We start from the raw sequence: 22366 nt of genomic DNA on the forward strand, positions 1-22366 counted from the left end.
GGTCTATGACACGTTGCGGTTGGCCGGTCAATTTTTATCACTAGCTGCTGTTGCCACGCCCGATCCAGACTGCTATGTTCAGCAGGTGCGCTTCTTGTTTGCACGCTTGCGTCCTTCCCCTGCTAGCGTTGCATCGTCTTCATCTAGTAATGATTATGTCAACAAAGACATTTCCACAACGAGCCACGTTTTCATACGGCTTGAAGGCATCCGCCCATCTCTTACGCCTCCCTATGACGGCCCTTTCGAGGTACTCCAGTGGGCCTAAACAAAATTGTTACCATCGACCTCACCGGACGTGAAGAAGTCGTGGGGACGGACAGGGTCAAAGCAGCGTACCTAGCGACGTTGTCATCAAAACCCGCTTTCAACGATTTTAAAACCACTGAAACGACGGATCTACAAGATCGCCCAGCATCAAAGGCTGTTTCTTGGGCAGCGCTGCACCGCTGTTTTCCTATAAGCGAGGAGGGGGGGGGGGGGGTGAGTCCTCGAGGCCTCTAGCCGCCATCGCAATCTTCCTCGGCCGCCTTTCTATATATGGTGGCCTCTGGCGCGTGTCTCGTGCCTCTTACTGCGAGCTGTCAGGTTAGACGAAAAAGGATTTAAAAAAAAATGGCAGTGGCTTAGCTCGGCTATGCCGAGCTAAAGCATAGCGAAAGCTAAGGCATAGCATGGTTAGCCTTGGCTAATCTTGATTGCAAGTCCAAGTTAGTCTGGTTGTCTAGCTATGTTGCGGCGTTTAGCCAGTCGTTCGGCGCGCTGTTCTTCTGTTTCCTGGGCGATTAGTTTCCTCTTCATCTCGTTCCGATGTCAATTCAAGGCCTGCTCCTTCTTATCAGAATTGTCGCCGTCCATACTGCCGCCTCAACTGTGGTTACGGCGCACGCGAGCTCTGTTTTTAAATTCTCCGGCACGTTATCGGCCAGGCGACGCAGCTGGCGAAGCGAGCGGAGGCGAACGCAACGACGAGGAACGCGGTGTGATGTCACGTGCCTCCTCGGAGCACGGCCATGGCGAAATCGCAAGTTCGCGGCCAGTAAAGCTTTCTCTTTAAAAGCGCTTCTGTTGTTACTGCCACCGGTCCCAACGTTTCTCAGGTCTATTGCTCGCTGACTTACACATTGTTGCAGTCGAGCCTAACCTTCCCTATCTAATCCGTACATCCGTGCATTTAAAATAGGTCTGGCCTTGCTCTGATGGTTTCGCGGGAAGCGACGCTTGAAAAATAATTTACACCTTTTGGGGCATGTCTTTGTCACACAACAATGTTCATCTCTATTTTTCTTTTTGTTGCATATATTGAGAACTATGCGCAAGCTAGCTTATGTCAAGAATTCAATGGCATGGTTATGACGCGCATGCCATTTCTGACCTGAAAATACCGGGCGCACAGCCTTCAGGAAATGCGTTGCCTTACTATTTTATTGGATCATATATAAGCCCCAATATGTGTGCACACTATTTAGAGCCACATGTTGCGTGAACCTTTTTCTGCTAATATCTATTCCTTGCCCTCATAACGGTTTCAACTAAAATTTGATCTTCAACAAACTGCTACCACGTAAGGCGGCCATGAAATACCCCCCTCCCCCACCCAGATATTTGCACTGATTTATGGCCTCCATAGTTTTGTAACTGTCTCTAAAAACAGCACAAGCCAAACATTCTTGCCCACTGTTTCCTGTTTCGCAAACATCTAGAGACTTGATATCAAATAAAGTGTACCGTAGTACTTGAATGACAGATGTTGACATCCGTTCAGGGTGCAGCGTGGGCGTGCCTGCTGGTCTGCGCACTACAGTTGTGGCACGCCGTAGGCAGAGGACTATCGGCCATGCCTGCTCCACCTGTGATTGCCGGCACCATGGACCGGTGCCCGCTTGTGACCAATGACACCGGTCCCACGGAAAGGGTCGAAGAATCCATGGCTTAAAGGTAACCAGCTTAGCATCGTTGGCCGTACAAGTGTGTTCACAAAAAAAGTAAATGAAGCTCTTACTGCTAGGAAAGTGCAGAGACAGGCTTTTGCCAGAAGGTGTCTTAACATCTCCGTGGCCGCTGCGTGTATACAACAGCGCTGTCACTCTTTTTTACAGCGCTGTCTATAAAGGATACCTTCGGCTTTCGTATCAATAACTTTATAAAATTTATCGTCAGGTCGTTTTCCCGAAAGTAGTTGAAAATCAAAATCAGATTCTCGCCCCCAAGGATTAGATCAAGGGTCCGCAGCATACGAGCTTCCTCCGTGTTCTTGTCGTCGTTTTCGCCATAAAGTTGACCATAACTTGTCAAAAAACCGACTCGACATGACGATGGAAAATGCAGGATTCAGCATTTGCCTATTTTGCTTAAATGGAGCAAAGCTTTGGTTTCTTGTTTGCTCCTAACGTGCGGTCTTACGTGTACATAGGCCAGACTGGTCGTTGTGATGATACTCGTTTGTTAGAACATAAGCAGCCGCTGTAAAATATTATCCATTGAAATTTGAGAGATCATTGCACCACGTGCGGTTACTTACAATTATCCCATGACACTACAATACAGTCACACCAGGAGGATCAGCTGATGAGGTAAATTATCGAGGCTTTTCACATAGCCTTAGCGTAACGAGTCAACTATCCGTCAGTCATCGGTAATGTTGCACAATGAATATTTATCGTTTTCGGAAGGCAGTCTTAAACGTTGAGGCCCAATTTACTAAAAAGAGAAGTATGTTTACCTAATAACTTTCCGTTACAAAATGATTTTCCTGTCACATGGGTAACATGGTTTGCCAGCTTAAGGCTACGTTCTTTTTTAATAAAAACTAATTGCGAGTGCAGCGTTTGTGTCCTTTCATTTCTGCTCTTTACCTTTTATATATTAGCTGATCGAGCACCCGTCTCTACGCCACGCCAACTAGCCCAATTATCCAATTTAGTGATCGCCGGTAGCGTCGTCGACTTTAGATGACGTAAACCACGTGGTGTCACCGTCGTGGTGGAACTAGCAATTGCTCATTTCGGTGGCTCTTTGCCTTTAGCGCTCCCTCTATAGCCATGTCACTTTTTTTTCTTGCTGGATTCTCATATCAACATGGCTGCAAAGGAAAGCGCAGCTGGATGAAAAAAAAATGTATAGATGGAACCGAATGGCCCCAATGAAAGAAAGAACAAACAAATAAATGTACGCGTTTATTTCCAGGTCTGACCATCCACCACCAACTAAAATTGTCGAAAGAGCCAAAGGAAGCTACTCGCTTTAAAACAACATTGTCCCGCATGAATAACTATTTCTTTATGCGTAGTATAATGTACTGGATGGGGGTAGTGTGTTCAGGGGCGGCATGCGCAATCCATTGCCGTGGGGCAGCAAGCGTGGTAAAGCCCGTCGCTTGGATGCCAACCCACGCGACAGCAGCGCCGCCGCCAACATCCGTCGATCGGTTCCTGCTGTTGACAGCTGTGCTGTTTGTACACGGCTAGCGCGTATGTCGAAGTTTGTGTTGTTTGTGATTTTTTTGTGGCTTATGTACTTCAAACGACGCGTTGTTTAAAAAAGTTTGGCAGCATGGTATACTCCTGTAAAACGTGAAAACTATAGCCTGCTGCACACTTGGTAATACATTAAGTTATACCATCGGATAGGCCAGACTTCTTGCAAGACATAACGAGCCGCAGTGTGAAGTACACGTGTGGCGCTTTAGGTAGACCTCCTGAACGACACATACGAGCATGCACTATCGAAAAGTGCAGCATGGTTGTCGCCAGTGAGTGTTACAAATGTGTAACAAAAGCCAAACACAATTACGTTGCATTCTCTGAGCAGGGGAAAGCAGCACTCGTGGTCGAACGCCTTTCTCCCGCCACTTCGCACGTCGCACTTCGTTTCTCGCTTGGCGAGCATCCGAAGCCGTAGCGTACTTTCGAGGCCCACCAAGCAAACCGCTAGGCCCCGGGTGACAGTCCCCCATCGTCGTGTTTCCCACATCGCAGTTGATTGTCGCCACAACCGCCGCCATTACGTGACGTCAGCGACGCAAAACCTGTTTTGCTGTTTGTGCGCACCGCTCGTTGCCCTCTCCACCCACAACGTGCTCGGAGAAAGTAATGTGGTTTTGCTTGTACCACTGCAATATTGGGGGCGAGGAGTACGCGTTGGCCTCTCGGAGAAGTTACTTTCACGGTACTCCAGCCCTTACCGTGGCTTGCGTCAAGTAACCGACGTCACGTACGAAATCGCCCCTCTTGAGCCAACCGTGGTTCAGCATCGCTCCGACGTGGTCCACGTCGCACGTCTTAAGTTGTATCATTCGCCCGCCTCCTAACCAGCACCGAGCCGGTGCTTCAGCCGCCGGGGGTCATGTGACACGCTGACGAAGAAGATGCTTTAATCATCGTCGGAAGAAGACGATGTTCTGGTCTTCGCGCGCTGTCCACCATCTTGTCAGCTGCTATAATTATTGTAAATATTCTGTAAATACACCTCTGACTGTTTTTAACCCCGTAAGAATATATTACCTAAAGATATGTTTCCTTTTGTTTTGCCTACTTTTATCCAAGTCACAAAATTATTCGGAAGAACACGCACTTCCATCCGTCCTTTCGCATGCAGCCTGTGGGAACTACAGCTGTCCTTTATATTATTTCGCAGGAAGAAGTACTCGATAACATTGAATCTAAATAAATAGGAGACAAAGAGCACGCGCTATTCTATTCGTATTCTAAAATTTCAGTATTCGCACACCCTTTGTTATTCGCGCGTCCTCGATTAACTGGAAAACGCGTGACGCCCGAGGACCAAGTATTGCATTAAGAGTTGATTTGAATTTGGCCTCTGAAGCCGAATGGAAATGTGCTTATTCGCGTAAAAGAACTGTGTTATGTTACCTGGCCGCCTTTAACGACCCCGCACAATCTGTTCCAATTGTGTAGTGCCAGATTTCATACCTTGCCCTAGCCTAACAGAACAATTCGGGAGTATGGTCCCAGGACCGGAAAACACAAAGCCCTTCATTCGTAATAAGTGTTTGTCAATGGACGGGTGCTCAAGCTAACGTGTTCACTTTCACCATTGAGTGGCGCCTCTTTTTAAAGGCGTTGTAGGCTACGTACAACTTGATTAAGGTGGGACGGTCATCTAGCTTGTATCACGTTCGGAGTAGCCTACACTAGGGTCATCGCAGTAATACCCATATAAGTGTGCGTCTTAACCGAGTTATCTTGGCTGATGCATTATCCCAGCTTGGCGCCTCTGAAAACAAGCAACTTGACGCTGACCGTTACTTAGTCGGAGCTCTTCAGGGTGTGAACACTTCAGTGGCCTTCAGTAACATTTAGGTACGTTTATGCTCCTAGAGGACCACTTATTATTTACCCTGCGGGGCATTTACAGTCATAATGTACATGGTGAAGCACCCTAAAATTTACATGTTATTGCGCTATCCCAATATCTTGTGCAGCCTCCCTTACGTCTTCCCGCTATACCGATTGTCTTTCTACTGGATGGCCCTGTCTGGTGAGCTACTCACGATTATTCTGGGCACAGTCTTCAGCCTTGTCACAGGTAAGTGCTCTTTTGAGTTTTCAGCTAGTTAACGTCGTAGATTGTGCGGAAAGGCCTGATTGATTGCTTAGTTATTTGAAAATGTGGTTATCATGGATGCCTCAATGAATACTCCTTTTTTGTGAGTTTTCATACGCTGCCGCTGGGCTATAGAAACCGCGTTTTACCGTAGGATCTCTACAGCTGACAGTAGTGCAGAAATGCAATGCTGTTGCCTGCTGATAATGGGGCTACCTTTTCTTCCGGAAATTTTCTGCCAAAGCGCCACTGAGTTTCCTGACATTTACTCTTTAATCATTGTGTACTTGAACCGCCATTTTATTTGTGGCAGGTGGGGCTAAGGAAACGAAGAACAACTTGCATCTAACCAGTACCCCGTTTTTGAACATCTTGAGACGCTTCAAGTTTTCTCGACGTATCGTTCAGGTGAGGGGACTTTCCTATGGAATTGTTCGTATCTGTCGTATGAAGGCAGTGAAAGCCGAAAAAAAAATAGCAGCCTGAGCATGGGCTCACTACGGCACAAGCGGCTGGCGGAACTACCCAAAATACTAACATTAGCCACACGCATAACTTAAGACGTAAATTCAAAACACATATAGGTTTTGTCTAAATATAGGTTGGATTGATGAATTTCGAGATTGAAATCACTATTTTGCATAAAAGTGTGCGAAAAGCCTGCCGAAGATGCGTCAGGTTGGTGCCAGTGACGCATTTCAGTGCCTCTTGTGCATGCCGCTAAGGTATGTGTCTGGTATCGTTAAATTATGGTCTAGTTTCATTTTGTGTAGATAAACAGTTTTAGGTGATCGAGGGAACTTTTAACTAAAGATGCATCAATGCGTTTGGGAACAGCGCATGAGGAACCTAATTCTACAATGTGGAATTACTACAGAGTTCATACCACAAGGTCTTCATCATGTCAACAATTGACGAGTCCACCATTGACCCCGGGGAAAGAAACCCCATTTTTAATATATTTTATTGCAGCGGAGGTTTCCCTAAGCTAGCACGCAGTCGAGAATTTGCAGGGTTCGCTTTTCAGTGGCCCCTTCCTACCGTTTGCTCCCATCGGCATAAGTGCTCCCAGTCCTTCTTTACAATCATGAACGAAAGCGGCGGCTACACAGCCCATATCTACAGTAATATTCAGGTGGTCAAAAAGCGGCGAAAAATTGAAGCTGTGACGGTGCTTCTTTCGGCATGATGGATCACTGGTAACTCATTTCTCATAGGTTGCCATAGTAGTCTTGGTCCTTCTTCACACGCCAAAAAGAAAGAACGTGTTCTCTCTATGACTACTGCCCTGAATCTTATGTAATAGATGATTGCGTAGGAACCGATCTATTCCCGTTAAACCCATTAGATGGTGCAGGATTATATACGGCAATGTGTGTTCTTTATTTTGGAGAATTGAAGTTGCTTGATTATCAAGCTTCCATATGATTGACTTCTGATAGAATTCTGGCTTATGATAACTTCGTCAGCTGCGAAGCTTGCAAACCATTCTCCCTAAGAATTACGTCAGCCTCCGGCTGTGCGTGGACTGCAAGGAAGTCTGCAACAAGCCGACGGAGCTTTTTTTCTTTTCGTGTGCCGCGAATAGACTCCGTCGTCATTGAGACGGTTGGTAGTAGTGTTCTTGTGTATTCATTTATGTAAAGGATTTTAGCAAGTTCCCCGTTCTTAAGGCTACAAGAAATATCCTGCCTCATAAGTCCTTTCGCCGTCTGCGGATATAATTGTCTCCCATTTGAATGGAACAATTCACCACATTGGTGTGCTTCTGTGAAAACTTGTGTTGAAATGAGGTCCGGAGGCTCGACTTTTTAGCGAAGGCGGGTTGCTGCCCCGTTGGCACTGTAAAGTCAGGCCCTTCAGCGGCATCATGGGCCCTCTGGACGGCCCTTAGTTGGTCTTGAAACAATGGGCTTTGAATCCTTTTTTCCCACTGTGTCCATATTTCAACAAGGTTGGGGAGAGTCGCGGGATACCCCGCCAGCATTGGTCTGATTCCAATAATGCCATTATAATTGTTGCAGTCCATCTTGATCTCTCTCTCTCTGGATATATTTTATTGATGTGGTACGGCGAGGGATATGTACCTGTTTGCAATAAGCGCTGCCAGACTGCCTAAGCCCTGTTCAGTTTTGAATGTGGCAATGGGAATTGCCTGCGTCCTTGGCTTGATCGTGAACAGCTCCGTTGTGACTGCCACGGTTAGCAAGTCTTCGTGCCAGGTCATGAGCAACCTCCTTGAGGTTTACCGGAGTATCGTCCACTTTCCCATCTGCACACTAAACCACCGGTTTTCAGTTTTCAAAACCCCCATTGTGGTTCAAAAAGTTTAGCTGCAACTCCAGCTATAGCCTTCATTAGAACACTTTGCAGCGGATTTTGAATCACTGTAAATGCAGGCCCACTTATTACTCCAGATGGCTAGAGCAACTGTCGCTTGTTCAGCCACTATGGCGTCGTTGGTAAAAATAGTGATAGCGTCTTGCACTTTTCCTCGAGAACTTTATACAATTGCTGTATATGCTTCCTTACCTTCCACCCAGGCAGCGTCAGCTATAACTGCCAGTTGTTGCCACTGCTCTATTTCATGCAAGAGTGCTTTAGCGCTTGCCTATCTCTTTTTGATATATTCTGGATGCATGTTTCTGGGGAGAGGGTTGGTTCTGATCTTGTTACTAACTTAAGTCCTGAATTCTACTTCAGCCTCTATTGAACTCCTTGATGTATTCAGTTCTACACCTATTCTTTGTAATGTGTTCCTTCCAGCTCGTGTTTTTGACAATCTTTCGTGTTGCGCTAGCTGTTAGGCGTCCGAGATTTTTTCCAGTGTGCTGTGCACCCCTAGCCTCATGAGTTTGTCGGTTGCAGCGTTACTCAGTATCCCTAGTGCTACTATAACAAGCTTTCTGAGCACCAGAGCAATCTTGTTAAGTTCTACCTGCTTCCATTTGAATAATCCAGCCACTTAGGTAAACTGACAGAGCAAAGGCGTGTATTAGCCTCGAAGCGCTGTCTTCTCCTAAGTCTCTGTGTCTACTCTTAATTCTCCTTAGTAACCTCGTGACTTCATCTGTTTTATTCGAGAAATGTTGTATTGTTATATAGTTAGCGTTGTTTTCTTCTATGCGATACCCGAGAACCTTGGTTTCTTTCAACTAGCCTGATTGCGGATACTCCACGAGTGTATAAGCACACTCTTGGCTCATCTTCCGGAATGTAGCCTCTTGGTTTACGACCTCTTCTGCGATGTTTAATGTCCAAGTGTTCTGATTTGGCTGTCGAGCATTTCAACCCCATGTCTTTCAGTGTGTTCTCTGCAACATATAAACTTTCCTTTAATGTGGTCTCTGTGTGTCCTACATTACCCTTGGCACTCCATATGGTTATGTCGTGGCATATACCACATAATGTATACCCTCAATTTTCTCCAACTTTCTTGCAACCTTGGACACAGGTAAATTCAATAGCATGGTTGGGAGCACAGCCCCTTGTGGAGTGCCCCTGTTTCCCGAGTTCACCCGCTTGGTGCCAAAAAATGATGAACGATATCTTAATACCGTTTCTGCATAAATTTTGTGACGAGTACATCGACTTTATACTAATATACTCCAGGAATGGAAATGAGCACTCACAGCATCTCGCTTGTGTACTTCAGTCACTGAGTAGGGCAGAGCTCAAGTTCACTGGCAAGAAAAGTGAAATTTTCACGAAAAAAAAATCCAGGTCTAACTAGCGGGTATTGAAAAAGCTTCTCAGATTATGTCGACAAATATGATCCCTAGTTGTCTCACAGAGAAGCTGCGCAAGTGCGTAGTGTAAGATGCGAGTTCGAGAAATAACAGTGGCTTAGCTCGGCTGTGCCAGGATATACGTAGCGAAGCTAAAGCATAGAATGGTTAGCCTTGGTTAATCTTGATACAAGTCCAGGTTAATCTGATTGTCTAGCTATGTCACGGCGTTTAGCGATTCGTTCGGCGCGCTGTTCGTCTGTTTCCTGGGCTAGTTCATGAATGAGCTTCTCCCCGTCCCCGTCGTAACTGTTGATCGTTCTTGTGAGGTCTCGAGCGCATGCGCTCTTGCTTTTTAACGAATCTATGAGGTGCCGCAACAGCTTCCAAGTCTTCTTCGTTGACAGTGTGCCTTGCAGGTCGTCACAAACCTTCATCCACTTTTCCCTGCATAATTGTTCCGCATACTCGGTCACCTGCTTGTTGAGCGCATGTATACGTCTGTGAAGCTTCTTGTTACGTCTTTGGCTCTTCCACTTTCGTGTAAGACCGTGCCTGAGCGCCCACATGGGGCTTAGCCTGCTGTCTACGAAGAGAACTTGCGTAGTCGTACTAATCTTCTGCGTAAATTTCGTTACAAATTCGCGTTGCTTTTTGTCCCACGCCTCATGCATTCTACGTAACCGGTCCCAGTCTGTAATGTTGGTTTGACCCAGTTTCGCCTTGATGTTGGTCCCCCCGAGGGTTACACAAATTATGTCGTGATCTGAGCCAAGATTTTCCCCCGTGTTCCGCCACGTAATGTCGGGGTTCCCCTGAACTAGCCTCAAATCAGCAGTGGTGTCTCTGACCGTGCTAGTGCCTGTGCTGGTTGGCACGCCCGGTTCGTTAACCACCTCCATGTCGTGATCCTCTATAGCTTTTACCAATTGGTTTCCTCTTTTGGACTAATATTTGTAACCCCACAAGGTATAGGCCGCGTTTAAATCTCCTAGCACTAAAATCGGTCTTGTTCTTGCTTCTTTAATGCAGTCCAATATGGTGCCTTCAAAGTCAATGACCCTGCTGGACTGCCGAGAGTGAGCATTCAGGACGAAAATGTTCTTGTCCACCCCCACTCTTCTGCTGTGAATTTCGATGAGCGTATGTCCGCAGCCTCGCTGAGCGGTCACGTGCTGTGTGGCCGCCACGTTGCTGCGGACCAAGATCGCAGTACCCTTTTCGCTAGGGTCCGTATACGTAATGTATCCCGCGGGCTTGGCCCGGCCGTTGGTCTATTCTAACGCTATGATATCCGGTTTCTGGTCCAGTTTATCAACGTATAGTTGGAACTTCCCTATCTTGTTTCTAATATTCCTACAGTTCCATTCAAATAACGTCGCAGTCTCTTTCTGCTTTCCTTTAGTGTTAGTCATTTTCTACTTTTTGAGTGGTAGATTTGCGCATGCAACCAACTTTTCGCGGACTGGCCCGTAGATTAAGTCATGATGACTTCATCTTTGATTGTTGTGTTCATATGGGAGGTTGTGGCCAAGTACTGCACCAGGGTGGCCAATCCTGCTCTGGTGAGGGAGTGCGTTACTGGTTTTGGTCACCGGGATCAGGCCGCACTCCAGGCCTGTTTATCTAGTGAGGTGAGTCTAGCAGTGGTATTGGAGGAATTAGAGGGCAGTAAATCAGATATAATAGGGCTCAGTGAAGTTAGGACAAATGTAGCATATACAGTTCTAAAAAGAATAGTCGACAGGAACTTGAAATCCCACAAGTAACGGCGGAAGAAGTAGAGAAAGCCTTGGGAGCTATGCAAAGGAGGAAGGCAGCCGGGGAGGATCAGGTAACAGCAGATTTGTTGAAGGATGGTGGGCAGATTGTTCTAGAAAAACTGGCCACCCTGTATACGCAATGCCTCATGACTTCAAGCGTACCAGAATCTTGGAAAAACGCTAACATAATCCTAATCCATAAGAAAGAGGACGCCAAAGACTTGAAAAATTATAGACCGATCAGCTAACTGTCCGTTGCATACAAAGTATTTATTAAGGTAATTGCAAATAGAATGAGGAACACCTTACACTTCCGTCAACCATAGGACCAGGCAGGATTCCGTAAAGGCTACTCAACAATAGACCATATTCACACTATCAATCAGGTGATAGAGAAGTGTGCGGAATATAACCAACCCTTATATATAGCTTTCATTGATTAGGAGAAAGCGTTTGATTCAGTCGAAACCTCAGCAGTCGTGCAGGTATTGCGGAATCAGGGTGTAGACGAGTCGTATGTAAAAATACTGAAAGATATCTATAGCGGCTCTACAGCCACCGTAGTCCTCCATAAAGAATGCAACAAAATCCCAACAAAGAAAGCCCCCCCCCACCACCCCCCCCGCAGGAGCGTCTGCGTCAGCAGGCGTTTGGTGTGTTGCGACATCACGTACCCGAGCACACGAGGGTTGGACCCTCCCGCGTGTAGCCGTGCGCGGCTTAGCCGTGTCCGGGGAAAGGGGGATCCTGGGGGTGGAGCTGATGCCGGGTGTTCGGACCTTTAAGGCCCCCCGGCGGAGGCAACACCCCTCTTTGGCCTCTGCTTCACGTAGACGGCACCCCCGGACTGACCTACCCGGGGGGAATCGGTAGTTGCCTTTTCCTGTCTCACGCTCTCCCTCCAACCTTCGTCTTTCTCTCACTTTCCATCTTTCCTGTCTTCTAGCTTCCGCTCACTTCTAATTTTCCAGGCAGCAAGGGTTAACCTTGTGTGAATAACCAACCTAGGTTATCTCATATTGGGTTATAGTGATAACGTACACCTGGCGTTTGCAGGACGTGTTTTTACAGTCCTTGTAACGTCCCCTTGTAGGGCTCCACAGTGGGTGGCTGGCGTTATTGCCGAAATTTCAATTCCTTTCTGGCAGCCTCCTTCCCTCCGCTTCCTGATCGCCCTCACAAAAGAGGGCGCACCGATGAAGTTTTCCAGTTCCTTGGACGTCAAAGACCGAACTTCCCACGGTACCATGTGATCCACTCAGAAAAATCCGATAAACAAGTACGAAACATTTCCCCTTTTCTACTTTCCAAGTCTCTAACTGATGTCCTTGGTCCAGGGTACAAGGTATCAAGACTGGCAAGTGGCGATCTCCTGTTAGAGCTGCATGATCAGAAACAATACGAAAAGTTGACCAGTCTAGTATCATTTGAAGATGTTCCCGTGACAGTAACTCCACACCGTACTCTGAACACCACCCGCAGCGTTGTCTCGGATGGTGATTTGCTCCAGCTGACAGAGGCTGAGCTCCTGGAGGGCTTCAGTGAGCAGAATGTTGTCAACGTCAAGAGAATTAAACTGAGGCGGGATGGTAAAGAAATTGCGACCAAGCACCTAATACTCACATTCGGTTCAAGTATTCTCCCCAAGTCTGTAGAGGCCGGGTACATCAAGCTCCGTGTCAGACCATATGTGCCAAATCCCCTAAGATGCTTCAAATGCCAGCGTTTCGGCAACAGTTCGCAGAGCTGCCGGGGCCGCCAAACATGTGCGAAATGCAGTGCCCTTGAACACGCCACTGAAGCTTGTAAGAACTCTCTCCACTGTGTAAACTGTGACGGGGATCACGCCGCGTACTCGCGGTCGTGCCCCTCCTGGAAGAAGGAAAAAGAAATTGTAACGATAAAGGTAAAAGAGAATATATCGTTCAAAGAGGCACGGAGGCGGGTAGCATACCTGCCAAAGAAAAGCTTTGCCGAAGTGGCGCGTCAGGGGGCAGCGTCACAACGGTCTCCGGCGGCTGTCCGACCCACAAGCAGTGAGTCGGCAGTTACGCCATCTGGCCCCACGGTGGTCGCAGCTAGCGCTGCTCCACCAACCGAACAGAAGGGACTACCAACCCCGAAGGTGGGCGCAGCCAAATCACTCAGGGAGCCCCATCGACCTCCGGGCTGGTGCGCGCAGGGGTCTTGCCCTCCAAGGCGGGACCCTCTCGGGAAACTTCTCGCTCGCAAGAGCACGTGTCCGGCGCCTCGCAAGAGGCAATGGCCACTACACCTATCCTCAAGGCGCACCAAGCGCCTAAGGAGCGGCGAGGGTCCCTCGAACGCTTCAAAAAGAGCAAAACCCCGGTTACACGGCCTCGAAAGAGTTCTGGAACCTAAGCTCGGAAATCTCTGTAATTAATACGTCTGTTTCCGTATACACAGCACCTATTTACTTCCAATATGGGTACACCAATAATTCAATGGAACGTCAGAGGTCTTCTTAGGAACCTTGATGACGTGCAAGAGCTTATCCAAAAACACAATCTAAAAGTGCTGTGTCTACAGGAAACACACTTAAAACCACAACACACAAACTTTCTCCGACCGTATGTCGAGTTTCGCAAAGATCGCGATGAGGCTGTCGTATCATCAGGCGGTGTTGCCATTTTTATTCGTAAAAGTATTTCCTCTCAGCGTTTACAGCTACAAACGCCCCTTGAAGCAGTGGCGGTTCGAGTTGTTCTGCTAAACAAATGCTGTTTCAGTTAAGCAGTACTACCGTTTAGTACGTACTTTTTCCGAGCTCCGGCCAACCACGGTGCAGTAGTTGCACCGTAGTTGGCTCAGCTGTACATGCGGTACTCGGTAGGTACCGCTGTTCAATGAAACTATTCGACCTCGACTTGAAGCGCTTGCCATGTGCCGCCGGGTCTGTTTTGGCCTTCAGTGAACATCTTTGATGCCAGCTTGGGTGACTGGTTATGCGCCAGTAGATGTTTGCTGCTCTTCCATAAACGTATTTGACGTCAACTTCGGTAACTATGTATGTGCCACTCTGGAAATACGAAAAATATTTCTGAAGCTTATCCTATGCTGAGCGGAATCAAACCCATGCCACAAGGGATATTCAAGAAGAGCAACCCGGACCTTTAGCAGGTTGCGCCACAGATGCACTGTGTATGTGGCGCTGGGTGTGCGGCAAGCGAAGCAACAATTCTCAGCGTTCGCGGTCACCGGCGCGCCACGCTTCACTTCTCGGCGGCCATGCGCGGAGGTCTTGGCCGCGCCAATAGATGGCGCGGCGTGTCCAGAACGAGCATAGTGCCTCGACGGCAGGCCTGCCGCTTGGTATCGAGGCGCCCTAAGAACGAAGCGCGAGAGCGGAGCCCGGTTTTCGTGTGACGCGTTTCTATGCGTTCGCATGTAACGGCGGGCGGAGCACTTCGGAGGCAAAGCGCCGAGTGAAAGCGCCAAAGGGGACTCCCGCAACAATACACGCTTCATAGATAACTCGTTTCGACAATGGCATTACACGGTGTCGCTACATCAATTCAATCCTAAACGCATTACCGTCGACAGTTAACGTGCGGTGAGTTCTATAGAAGTTTTGTGAATGAATTGTAATGACTGTTATGAACTACCCTAGCGTCAATAATCAATTTTTTTCCTCAATCATTTTTAAGCATGGTCTGGTCGCTTTGGCACATACGGTATAGGCTCGCGTAAGGGCCGCATTATTCTTTTTTTTTCACAATTTGCGCGAAGTGCGGCCCTTACAGGGCACCCAACCTTGGCCAAAATGCTGCCGGCTCAGCAGGTTACTGCCGCAACTCCGGGATCTTGTGCACACCTCGGCTCTCGCAATCTAGTAGCGGCATGCGGAAGTACGCAGCGCGTGAAAATTCGCCGACGCCCGCGCGCGGCATCGGGGCACTGAACGTGATTGCTTATACTTTGAAAATTCTTTCTCCAAATTTTGGGCTGCCAAGTTGTGGATGCGGCGCTAACACGAGTCCGTACGCTACCAATTACGCGACAGACCAAGGGTTTCACTCCACACATTTTATGGTCTTCCCATCTGCGCAGTTTCCTCCTGACCTCCGCAATGATATCACCAAACCGGCGTTTACAGCACTATTCTCACTGCCTTCTTGCGTCTGATTGTTATGCTTATATTATATTAACACGGCCTTAGCAGACGCTCACACCGCCTTTGCAAAAGTTCTGGTCAATGCACACCTTGACTAGAAGCGGGTGAACTGTTTTGAAAGATTTCTTAAATGCATTATCTTCTCTTCTTTGTCTTGTGCAGTTTCACGAAGCAAGGACACAGGATGGGGGAAAACCCTCAGCCGGCCATTGCGATGACGAAGAATGCACGGCTCTCACCAGTTTGTTTTCGAGGAATGGAGCAAAGAAAATGCCTAAGACCGACGCCGTTGAGCATTCTGAATGCATAACACAAGTCGTCTAAGTCAGGCACAGATACATAGTTTCAAATATAGATAACTGTAATTTAGTGCAAGATGTCTTTGTTGATGGGAAGGCCCATCGCAGGAAAATTACAATAAAACAGCGTAAAACCTGCACACTTCCTTGTGTGTTTTAACTTCCGGCTAAAAACATGTCTTTTAGCAAGTACCAACTAGGCCACCAAGCAGTTCTGTTGCAGCATAAATGTGGTAGATCATTCGGGGAAAAAAAATTGGCCGACGATTACGCTTCTTGGCAATGCGATCTTTGAATGCAGCTGCTGCCTTATTTCAACAACAGGCAACCGCATACAGAACACGCAGTGCTGGGCAGCACACACCGCGATCCGCCGCTTTCGAGCCGGCGCTGTGGCGACGCGCCATCGCGCCATCTTATAGTGGGTCACACTGCCTCGGTGGGAAGGGGGGGGGGGGGGAGATTAGCAATGATTTTCGTAATGTTTCTTGTGAGGTGGGATGAGAAAGCGGGTGCAAAACAGGGGTATTGATAAGAGGTCACACACTCATTCACTCACAGGCAGTTCTCAATATGGCCGCACAAGGTTGGGGTGGGAAGTAGAAGTAAGGGTAGAAAACGCAATAGCTCTTTCGAGTCACCGCAACGGCACTGTGCCAAGTAAGGGGAGGTATAAGGCAAATGTGGACCCGCGACGTGAGCTCGACCATAGGTGCCCACAAAGGGTGGGGGGGGGGGGGCGAAGTCTCCGGGGCCCGAGCCCTCTCCGGAGTTTTCCAAAGGGGGCACAACCCTCCCCTCCCCCCCCTAAAGTGTCATTGCCAGAGTCTTGTCAACCACAGGATCTGAAGTTTTTTTTCAGTTGCCTCAACCTATTAACTAAAAAATTATTGCGGCTAATAGCCTACTGCTTCATTTTGTGGCGAGGACGTGCACACTTCTTAATTCATATTTACGCATTATTTTTTTCAAATACTGAGACTAGGAGGACAAGCGCATCAGAAGCATCAGCGACGGCTGCCTCATCTGTATTTCCTCACTTCAACATTGTTATACATTTCCACTGTAAACACCATTCTGTACATAATATATTCAAATATAGGCACAGGATAATGTTTGTTATATATTTGAAAGAGAAGGAGGTAGCCAATTATATTTAGAGGGATGGACAAACTATACCTAGAGAATGAATATGCTGCTGTATGTTCACCTTGCTTCAACTGACTTGAGCGCTTTTTTGAGCATGACAAAAAAAAAATATCTCCAGACTTCAGTGACCCTTTCGGCAGAGTATTTTTTCCTACCGCGTGTGAAATGCACGTGAATGATATGTCTTAGTATTGCTTCTCTTTTCAGTAAGCAAAGCCAACGACTCATTAAAAAAAACGTTTCTAATAATTAACAACATTTATAGGGATGGAAACATTGTCACTTACATGCAGAGGTCATAAAGATATACAGGATGTCCCAAGTGACTATGATGCACCAAGATTTAGAGAATGCAGTTGCGCTACTCGAAAAAAACCTAGTGCATATTGTTTCCGGTGCGGTGGACGGTAGTTGCGAGTAATGTTGTTATTACTGAGACCTAATTTTGGTAATTGTAATTATATATCCAACTTCTCTACAAAATAGGCTAAAGAGATGTGTTCAAAATGTAAGTAAACCACTTCTAAGTGTGCCCAATTGGCAATCGGGACGTCTGCACAAAAAAGAAAGAACACAAGATTTCAGTGTGTCTTTATGATCTATGAATTCGAAAGCGCCGTCGAACACCTACAGCTGGCTAGAGCACGTGTTCGAATAGATCTCTTCCTGCAGCTATACAGAAGTACGGCCGGTTTATCATATCTTTATTTATTTATTTATTTATTTATTTATTTATTTATTATACCCTCAATGTACGGTTGTACATTGCAGAGGGGAGGGGCAAGGTAAATACGGAGGCAAATCACATAATAGCTGATTATATAAAAAATATAAATACAAAGAAGCACAAACTTTCAAAGAAAGCGTATCTTTAGTGGCTTTCTTGATGGCCAACGCTGGAATTCGATGGCGGACATCCATTATCTTTGCCTTAAGCTTCTCTGACATCCGTCTCGATCATGTAAGCACGATCTTTTCAATAACCCGAAAGAAAGAAATCTAGTGGAGAGGTCAGGTGACCTAGCCCGCAAATTTACAGGCCCGTGCCTTCTAATCTGTTGCGCGTGAAAAGTCGCATCGAGCCAGTTTCGTGCTCGGCTGCTGTTGTGTGCTGGTGCCCCAGTTTGCTAATACCACAGAAGGGGACGACGTGACAGCGGGACTTTGCTGAGAAACTCATCCATCACTCCTTCAAGGATTTCGTCCACGTAACGCATTTCTGTCAGCGTATGATCGAAAAAGATGGGACTGATTATAGCACCGGAGTAAATTCCGCACCAAACATTGAACGCCCACTGGTACTGGTGCCGAGTACGCTTTACCCAGTGAGCATTGGAGTCACTTCAAACGTGTGCATTATGCAAATTTACCTGGGCACTTCTGCAAAGATTGCCTTCATCTGTGCAAATGATGTTGCTCAAAAAGTCCGGTGGCTCATCGGCTTTCATGAGAACCCAGTTCAAGAAACCTAGGCAATTCTGCAGGTACCTTTCTTCCAAGCATTGGTAATGATTAAGGTGGTGCGAGTGAAAGGCCGAGTTATTTAGAATCCTACAAATTGGCGACTTGGAAATTGGTACCTTGGCGGCAACATCCCGTACGCTAGCATGAGGGTTTGAGGCCATAAATGGTAGAAAATCCTTGCGAAGGCTAGGACTCAAAGATGGAGCCTGGATGGGGGCGCAGCCACGTGGTATTCGTGATATTTCGCGGCGTTTATTTATCAGTCGAAATAAATTAGTACGCAATTAGTACGTCGCTGAAACTACCACAGTTAGATGTCCCTCGGCTGCGTCTAAAAATGACTCATTGCGTCAAAAATGACACGCTGGCTGCTGCATATTGTTATTAGTCTTATTACTACTCCCAACATCCCCGTCACATGTTGGTGGGAGGTGCGGCTACCACGGCTGGAAATGTAGCTCTGCAGTGGACGCCGCATCACCGTCCTCACCATGAATGACGGTGAGCACTCGAGGTCGACGTCGTTGCCGCCTCCAACGTCACCATCGCCCGCTACGTCGCTGCCCCCTTCGGTTGTGGTTGTACAACTCAAGGATTCCGGAACATTCTGCAGGACTGATTGCGCCGACGTTGAAGAGTCGGTGGCTATGTGTGAGTGAAATCAACAGATGGGGACCCTACGCTTATGCTAGCTAACCTGTTGTTCTACCTAAGAAGCACGGCAAAGGTGTGGTTCGAAAACGATGAAGAGGAGCTGAGCAGCTGGGACCAATGCAAAGGTAAGGTAACATAGTTGTTTCACAAACCAGCCGGCCGTAAAATTGCCGCAAAGCAGGAACTGGCCTCTCGTGCCCAATCCCCCACAGAGTCCTATGTTTCGTATATCCAGGACGCACTGATGCCTTGTCGTAAAGCCGATCACGACATGACAGAAGCTGAGAAGGTAGGGCATGTGCTCAAGCGAATTGCTGACGACGCCTTTAATCTACTCATGCGCAAAAGCTGCTCTATAGTTGATGCTATCATCAAAGAGTGCCGACAATTCGAGCAGGCCGAAAGCCGACGGGTCCTGGTACCATTCACCAGACTTCCCAATACTGCCGCAACATCGACGTGTGAAGATCAGCCCGCACAGCAGCATGCGTCGTCATCAGAGGACGTCGTGCGAATCGTTCGACGTGAACTGGACGCGATGGCGCCCGCAGCTTTCTGTTCGCGTAGCCATGAGGCCACCACTTTTCGAGTTCCCCTCGTGCAAGCCATCATTCGGCAGGAACTTGAAAACTTTGGCCTACATTCTGTCTGTGCTGTCAGCAACCCCAGAACCAACGAACGACCTTCTACTATTTTCGCTCCACCCCCATGCTCTTCTCCACGTTATCGCAACCCGACTAAGTGGAGAACCGCGGACGACCAGCCGATATGTTTCATCTGTCGCCGCATTGGTCACGTCGCCGGATACTGTCGCAACTCGTGGCCCTCAACATCTCGCCCGCCGACCCACCTGAGCCGTTTTAATGGAAATGCGCGCAATGTTTCGCTCACCGCCAAATCTAACAGCGCCGACAACTCTGCTAGGAACACGTGGTACATTCGCTCGCCATCACCGCGCGGACACTGTTAAGAACGGCCCGCTGACGTGCAAGTTTTGCCAATCAGTTGCGACCGCGGGCGTCATCTTTTCCTGGAGCGTCGCCGCAAACCTCTAGCCACGGCGTGACTAAGCCGACCGTGTGTCGAGAACAATACGCGCGTCCTCCCCTCTCCGTGGCTGGAGCCGAGTTCGAAGCAGGTTTTGTGCCGGCACTCGCCACCGCCGCCCTGGTCTGCCGCGAGCGGGGAAGTGCCGAGGGAACGTCGACGAAGACCCCTTCCCACGCACCGTTCTGGAAGTAAGCCCCGAGTTCTGCGAAGACAGTCGGGCGGCGGCGGGCTCCGTGAAAGTGTGTGTGTGTGTGTGTGTGTGTGTGTGTGTGTGTGTGTGTGTGTGTGTGTGTGTGTGTATGTGTGTGTGTGTGTGTGTGTGTGTTTGTGTGTGTGTGTGTAAGCCCTCGCGCAAGGATGCGGCCGGTTCCGTCACCTGGGTATCGGGGGAGGACCGAGTGTTTATAAACCGCTGTTGTACGGGTGCTCAGTACATTCCCTCAAGCAGTCATGTTAGACTGACGTACTTTCTCTCGCAATCATGCTAGACTGATGAACTGCATGTAAATACTGTAAATAAACCTATAGTCATCGTTCTCGATGAGAAGCAGTCCTTCCCTTCATCAACGTCGTCAGCGTGGATAACTTGGACGACGGCATGGGCCAGCTACCTTCTAATTCATGCCGGACTCCAATCTTGACAACGGGTTACGAGTGATGGGATTGAGCCCCCAATCCTGACAACACCAGTTTCGCTCACCGCAAACACGTCACCCATCTTCCCGTTTGCTGCAGCCACATTGCCTTTCGTCCCCTGTGGCTTTTCGCCGCACCCTTTCGGAAAACTAAAGAAATGCAGCCCTCGGAGGTGGTGCTGCATTGCCTACTACTGCAGCAAATCCTTATTTTGTGCCAACAAAGAGAAGTTTAATTGACGTTAAAATAGACGGCGTACCTGTCCAAGCATTCGTCGACACTGGAGCCCACGTTTCTGTGAGGAGTGCTAGCCTGCGTAGACGTTTAAAGAAGGTCCTCACCGCACAGCTGCCCGTATTGTTCGTGTGGCCGACGGCGGCGTGCTGGGTGTTCTTGGAATGTGTACTGCGCGTTTATTACAGCCGGCCGCCCAACTTCTGTTCTCATTGCTGTGATCGACAACTGCCCTCACGACATTATCCTTGGATTGGATGTTTATCCCATGATTTCGCTCTCATCGACTGCGCAACCGGCGTTCTTGAGTTGCAACTGCCTCAAGTCGCCGATGTCCTAAGCACCGCTCCACTGCACTTCTGTTCGCTTCACGATGTGCGTCTGTCACATGAGGGAGTCACTTACGTCGCTTTGACCGCGCAGCCACAAATTCCTGACGGTTAATATGTTCTTCGCCCCATAATCGACGTGTTTTTGAACCGGAACTTTGCTCTTCCGCATACGCTGGTGGCGATTACTAATAACAGTGTTGTTCTCCCGTTTCTGAATTTCAGCCTGTGCCCTCAAGTGCTTCCGGTCGGCATGTTCTTGGCCAGCGTTTGTAGTACTTCGGAATTTGACAAAGAAATCTCGATGCCGAGCGTGGTTTTGTAGTGCGAATTGCAGCTCACAGCTCTGGTTCCCTAACGAATGACTTCGCGAAGATGATTGCACCTGACCTAGCCTCTGCACAAGCCACGGATATACGTCTCCTCCTCGAATCATACCGTGACATCTTTGCTTTCGGCGACAGGCCTTTAGGACAAACATATGTTGTGCACCACCGTATCAACACTGAAGACACGAATCCTATTCGTCGGCGTCCCTATCGTGTATCACATACTGAACGTCGAGTCATCCAATCAGAAGTGGATGAAATGCTCCGCAAAGGGGTCACCGAACCATCAGGCAGCCCTTGCGCTTCGCCTGTCGTCCTTGTGAAGGAGAAAAAAGATGGTACCTGGTGTTTTTGCGTCGATTATCACCATTTAAACAAGATCACCCGAAAAGACGTCTACCCAGTACCACGCATTGATGACGCCTAGGACTGCTTGCACGGAGCTAAGCACTTCTCGTTCATCGATCTTCGATCCGGCTACTGGCAGATTTCAGTTTATGAAATGGCCCGCGGGAAGACGGCCTTCATCACGCCGGGTGGCCTATGTCAGTTCAAAGTCATGCCCTCTGGCCTATGCAATGCTCCTGCGACATTTGAACGTATGATGGACTTTCTTCTGCGAGTCTACAAATGGACCATCTTTCTCTGTTACATTGACGACGCTATTGTTGTTTCTCCCACGTCCGGCAGCCTCCTTACCCGAATCGCTGCCTTTCTTGCGGGCTTCCGAAAAGCCGGCCTCCAACTGAACTCCGCGAATTGTCAATTCGCGCGCCATCAGATTACCGTGTTCGGGCGCCTCGTTCACGCATCCGGTGTCCAACCAGATCCGGAAAAAGTTCGCGCCGTACGCAGTTTCCCCGTGCCGCGTTCTGCTTCTGACGTGCGCTGCTTCGTCGGCCTGTTTCTTACTTTCGCCGTTTCGTCAAAAACTTCGCCGACGTTACTCGGTCGTTGACAGAGCTACTACAGAAGAACACGCCGTTCTCATGGGGCCCTAGCAAGCTCATGCATTCGCCGCTCTCAACGGA

General features: G+C 48.2%; 1 protein-coding gene across 1 annotated transcript in view; it reads left to right on the forward strand.

The window, feature by feature from the left end:
- Positions 1-15630, forward strand: part of LOC126538868 (putative sodium-dependent multivitamin transporter) — a 98563-nt gene extending 82933 nt beyond the window's left edge. The window contains exons 9-12 of the mRNA XM_050185593.3: positions 1766-1938; positions 5444-5547; positions 5879-5973; positions 15354-15630. Coding sequence (XP_050041550.2) covers positions 1766-1936 — 171 coding nt within the window. The 3' untranslated portion in view covers positions 1937-1938; positions 5444-5547; positions 5879-5973; positions 15354-15630. The remainder of the gene's footprint in view (positions 1-1765; positions 1939-5443; positions 5548-5878; positions 5974-15353) is intronic.
- The last annotated feature ends 6736 nt before the right edge of the window (positions 15631-22366 follow it).

Source organism: Dermacentor andersoni, chromosome 8 (assembly GCF_023375885.2).
Source record: "Dermacentor andersoni chromosome 8, qqDerAnde1_hic_scaffold, whole genome shotgun sequence".
NCBI classification, from domain to species: Eukaryota; Metazoa; Arthropoda; class Arachnida; order Ixodida; family Ixodidae; genus Dermacentor; species Dermacentor andersoni.